Below are 5970 nucleotides of genomic sequence, written 5' to 3' on the forward strand. Positions count from 1 at the left end.
ATAATATATTAATTATTAAATTTAAGTTATTAAACTATAAATAGAATTAATTACTTTTTTTATATTTGTTATCTGTTCATATTCTTTTGCTGTGCTACAAAAGTCACCATAAAATAACGTTTTCTTCCCAATAAAAATATCAACGTCACAGTGGAACTTTTCGTTTAATATGTCCCGCAAGAATTTATCGAACCATTTTCTATCTTCGTCATCAATCAATCGATCACTGAAGACTCTAATATTTTCATGATACCAAAGTAATAATAATTTCTCGCGAGTCTATGTAAAAAGATAAATCAAATGTAATACAAATATTATATAATATGTGTAAGATAATTTCTAGAAATCAATTTAAAAAATATATTAAAAAAGATATGAAACACGTCAAATGTTGCTCGATAAATAAAATCCTGTACAACGCGTATTTTGCTTCGCTTATGGATCAAAGTGGATATAAAATATTTAATTTTACGCTAGCTGTGTATTAAATAAAGTACTAAATTAGATTAAAGTGATCTCTATTGTAAAGCAATTAATAAAAAATTGGAAACGTATAACAATACTCGTCGATTTATGTATAGACTACTGTGTCACATATAAAACCATTTAAATATTTTTTATTCCATTTTTGTATGAAACGAATTTATCTTTTTTTAATCTTATTTTAACTTTTTAATAACGTGCGATGTATAGCCACGAGCGTCGCGCATGCATGCGCTAAAGCCGAAGGGAAGGTTTGTCTGATCATACACGTGTTTTAATCACTCGAGCACATAGCCTTTTATCGAAAAATTCTTTTCATTCTGCAGAATAGTCGTTATTATCGACGTATCTTTGTTTAAACAATTTGTCATTAATTCCGAGACGATTTACCTCTTTCAGCGAACTACAATTAATTTTTTAATTAAAAAATTAATAATATTTAAAAATTATACTAACTAGCATTTTCGTTGCGTCTGCCATAAGTACACCTTGGAACACCTTACTCAAATCGCGAAGATTAAAAGTATAATGGGATTTATTGGGAGTTGGCAACATTTGGCTGCATGTAATTGCGAAAACTTTTAAAGTAGCGTCCACTATATCATCCAGCATATTTCCAAGTTTTGGTGTATTTGACAGCCACGTGTTAAGAATTGTTTTAAAGATGTGCGACTGTAAATTAAATATATATAAATATATAATAAAGTTAAATGACTAGATTTATAGATATGTATTTTTAATTTTGAAAATATTATCTCGTACACAAAAATTTAATTAGTTATCTTTTATAAATCTTCAGTGATTCCAATTATGTAGCATTCACTTTAACATCTAAATCCTTTAAATAATATGAAGTAGTTTCTCATGGCAAACATTCTGGCGCTTATTCTGTATTTAATTAAACATTAATTTTTACTTTAAAAGCTGTTCAAACTTACTTTAATTGAAATTTAACCTGGCAATTACGTGAGAATATTTAATATTGAAATTTAGAAGGCAGTGGGCCGATATAGAAATTCCTCCAACAAAAAATTAATTCAAAAATTTTAAGCTTTGGCCTTAATATTCAATATTAAATTAATTTAATATTTAACTTAAAATTTTATAAGAGAACTATATATATAATAAAATAAATATATAAATAAATATATATATAGTAAATCTCTCGCAGTGATAAACTTATACTATATCGACCGCCCCAAAGGATTCATATTAAAAGACAATTATCACACTGTTCTAATTAAAATTTATTTATTGCCTCAATTTATCACGTTTAATATTAATAATAATATTGCTCTTGATCTAATCTATTTAATTAACCAATGTTGGATAACAAAGGATATCTGATCCGAGGGTATCAGAACTGAGGAAATTCTCTACAAGCGGTACGAATATTATGAATGTCATGTACGAATATTATGAATGTTATTTGCCAGTTTTCCCATTTAATTATTATGAATGTATTTGACACGAATATTTAACTAACAGTATTTAAACTCGGGCCTGCCTCGTCGACCTTGAACAAAACGTACACAGAAGGTCTCGCAGGTGCGCAGAGACTCGGCGAGGTTGATTATGGCCTCCATTATATTAGCCGAGCAGGTAATTATGATAAATTATGATCGGTACGGTCACGATTTACGACGTCTAATTGCGGCAAGCACGAAGGAACAAGGCAAACAATGCCCATGGTGTTCCGTCTTTTCCAAAGAATCGCGATTATGCGCTTGGGCGTGGATATGCCGATTGAATGGAAGAAAACTTGACGACGCAGTGGAAGGATACATACATGTATCAAGTACATGCAACCCCGAGCGTAACAAATGTGATGTCGGAAATTATCTTTCATTGAATTTCAACGCGCAAGCAACGATAAAAAATTATAAATAATATTCGTTGAATATTATGTGATAAACATTTCGATTCTGAATTTTTTATATAAAATTGCAATACTCTTGCGTATTTTTTATCTATAATATATCGTGCATTATATTTTTATTGGTTTTCTACGGATGATTTTTATTTGTGATTTCTTTTATCGATTTTGTGAATATATTTCTGTACGAATCAGTTTTTTGCAATTAAATAAAATATAATTTATTTTCTTTAATATATATATATATATATATATATATATATATATATATCCCAAAAAGTAATAATTTATATGTAAGAGCCTTTTGTAAAATTACTCGGGGGGCGTTTTATGACATCTCGCTGTTGTAAAAATTATCCGTTGGTCCATACCGTGTTCTTACGAGACAATATCAATGACGTAATATGGATGACGTAAATAAAGTACATTTATATATAATGGCGATTAAAACAAGTGTATATAAGCGCGCATGGCACAGTTCAATATCCGTTTAAAAGAGGATGCGCATAATTATCAATCGATCGCTTTCCCCCAGGTGAAAGCAAATATCTGCGAGAGCATTATTACCTTTGATGTACCACATATTACATACGCGCATATCGATCCACTCGAGTCACGAATAATCTAGTAAATTAGACGTAATCTTATCGTGCATTCGACGGTTTCGAAAGCTATCCTTCATTAACATAAAAATTTTTATGAAATATGATTTTATCAAATAAATGATGTTTGTAAAAACATACAATAATTTACTTTATTGTCATGAATTTTGCAATGTAAAAAGTCTTCTTTTCCGTATCTAATTTTAATTCCTGTTACGCGTTGCCATTTAATATCACGCTCGTGATAGTTAATTTAAAGAATAATAAGCAATAGCTTTCATTGCCTTATTCACAGCTTACAATTTCCGTACTGAAAGATCGAAGATTTTCTTATATTTATTGCTATCGTTTAACACAAGAGATATTAAGTTAATTTTAATTAGATATATAATTTATATTTTATAAAGTATGTATTGTGTCAAAGGTTTTAATAATTAAATTCTGTAGAACAAAAAATATTATGTTTAATATTTCAAACAAATTGTATAATTATCTTTTTTTATCTCTACAATATATTGCTTTAAAAAGTAGATTATGAATTGAAAGCAAAACTTTTTAAAAATATTCAATGTTCATAACGAGAGAGATTCTATTCAATCGAGGATCTTCTTATTTAATAAGATTGCAACTTCAAAAAATTTACGATCGTGGAAATTTCACTTTTTTATTTCTAGGCAAAAAAAAACGGTGATCGATATCCTGAGAGATTGTCGATAAACGCAAGCAATTATCGTATTCAATGCAGCTATACAAATACTATGCAACTCACTTTGGCGTCGTCGTCGATCTCTGGAAATGCAATAATATGGAAATGTCGAATAAGTCTGGCAGTTATAGGGTTTCTTCCACCTCCGGGAAGTCCCATAGCTGCGACAAAATTTACGTCCTCGATCAGTCTGAAGGATCCGATCTCTTTTCTATCATACCATCCTGCGGAGAACTTATCTCGATATATTTTGATATACGCTATGTTTTAACATATTATATAAGTAGTTTGTAAAGAGCATTATTTTTTTTACAATTAGCATAATTTCAAAGAAAACTATAAAAAGAAATTAAAATCTTGACAATATTCTTGATTTATTAAAGCTGGACTTGTTAAGATAACGGAATAGATGATACGCTGTCAGGAATTTTTTCTATTAAGATTCCATGATTATATAACTCGTTCAATATCGTGGATAAAGAATATTAATCTGATCGTATTTATATTTGAAATGTATATATATCCGCGATATCGGACCTAGTCGTATAAAAAGTCAACTGTGACAGCGTCATTGCCTTGAGGACTACACATTGTTCTGTAGAAATAGGTTATTAAAATTATGATATTATTAGAGTACTGATTTTATATAATACTAATATTTTAAAGTGTGTGAGAAACAAGTATTTAATAATTAGAAATTATTATTTTGTATGTTTCATTAAATGTTTTATATATGCAGATTCTCATATATAATTTTTTAAGACATTAATTTCTTCTTAAGTTTTCTCAAGAGCTTTTGAGGATTAAAATTGAAATTTTCAAGAGATTAAATCAAGAATTATTTTGATTAGCTCTCTCTCTCTCTCTTCCGTTATCACGGTACAACTTATTTCATATAAAATTTTTTAAATGAAGATTTTAATGAGATAAGAAATATGAAAATTATGAATCTTTTGAGTAAAAGGTACTTTGCGATGCTGTGGCACGGAAATGGAAATGTTTCTATTTTTATACACTGTATAATTTATGAACTCAACTTCGAAACTTTGCGGGCAACTAAATGCCAAACGCGCGTAGTAGTGCGTCAGTTTCATAGTAAATAATTCTTCTATTAAGAAGCAACTGATTACTGTACAGGTCAGAAAATTTTTTTGGTCTTATACCAAGTGTAAAATTAATCTATATTTGAGATTTATAATAACTCTTTTTTACCCGGATTTCAAAGTTGTGAATTTTGTTTTAGAATCTTATCAACTTTCTTAATTTGAAATATAATATACTATTCATGAGATATATAAAATTATAAAATGTTGCTCTGTAAAACATTTTTTTATCTAAAAATGAAGAAATTTTAATATATGTGTGTTGTATTACTTCACAAGAATTTATAATGGCAAATAATCTAGAAAAATGTTTGCAGATCAAAATAAAATATAGCATATAGCTAGAATTATAATAGAATAGTTCTATAATAGTAGCTAAATTAGAATAGCTAGTAGCTAGAATTATTTATAGCTTTATAATTTTCACATAACGGGCTAAATACGCGGCTAAATAAGCTATTATTATTTTTTCTACATTTTATTTTTAAGTCAATTTTCATGCCAGATTTTTTTATTCATCGGTTTATTACCATAGCAATGATTCGTGCATCGATATGATCAATTGAATGGATTATTATAATTTAATTAATCTTGTTTTTTTTTTTCTCACCCTTTGAATCCATAAACTGGCGGATTAATTCAATTGGTGGTTGAGAGCCGTACGCATCCAGCGCTGCCATATTCAAGTCGTCGATGAAAAAAATTTGCTTTTTCAGGATCGGCGGCCCATAAATGCCTTTACGTCTCTTGTCCAATTTCGCGTCAATTAAATCCTGCGCGAAAATAGATCCGCGCTATTAATCTCATTTCCCGTCCCGAAAAATATGTAATTCGCTCTCTCCTGCCGTACTTGTGTCTGATTTGCCGTGATTCGCGCCGAGAAAGTCACGAAGTCGCAAATATATTTCTTCGGCATATTACGTGATAATTTCGCCGAAACCGTCAGAGTTTTGCCGCTTCCGGTTGGACCCACGCAGAGTATATTTGTCTCATTAATGAGAAGATATCCGATTAATGCGGCGCTTCGCACATTGTCCTTAGTTGGAACTTCGATATCTGCAAAAATATCATTCGTGAAGAAAATGTGTTGAATAAAATATAAAACATATATACATTTTAAAATAATATATACATTTTAAAATGATCAAAGATAAAATGTCATAAATATAATAATTACATAAATTAATATATTATAATATA

The 5970-nt window shown here is 29.1% G+C and overlaps 1 protein-coding gene across 1 annotated transcript in view; it reads right to left on the bottom strand.

The window, feature by feature from the left end:
- Positions 1–5970, bottom strand: part of LOC115236669 (dynein heavy chain 1, axonemal-like) — a 36662-nt gene that overhangs the window by 23893 nt on the left and 6799 nt on the right. Inside the window, exons 7-10 of the mRNA XM_029809259.1 lie at positions 5621–5826; positions 5381–5543; positions 3731–3891; positions 940–1155 (exon numbers count right to left, since the gene is read on the bottom strand). Coding sequence (XP_029665119.1) covers positions 940–1155; positions 3731–3891; positions 5381–5543; positions 5621–5826 — 746 coding nt within the window. The remainder of the gene's footprint in view (positions 1–939; positions 1156–3730; positions 3892–5380; positions 5544–5620; positions 5827–5970) is intronic.

This window comes from Formica exsecta, unplaced genomic scaffold, assembly GCF_003651465.1.
Source record: "Formica exsecta isolate Colony F162 unplaced genomic scaffold, ASM365146v1 scaffold26, whole genome shotgun sequence".
In the NCBI taxonomy this organism is placed as follows: Eukaryota; Metazoa; Arthropoda; class Insecta; order Hymenoptera; family Formicidae; genus Formica; species Formica exsecta.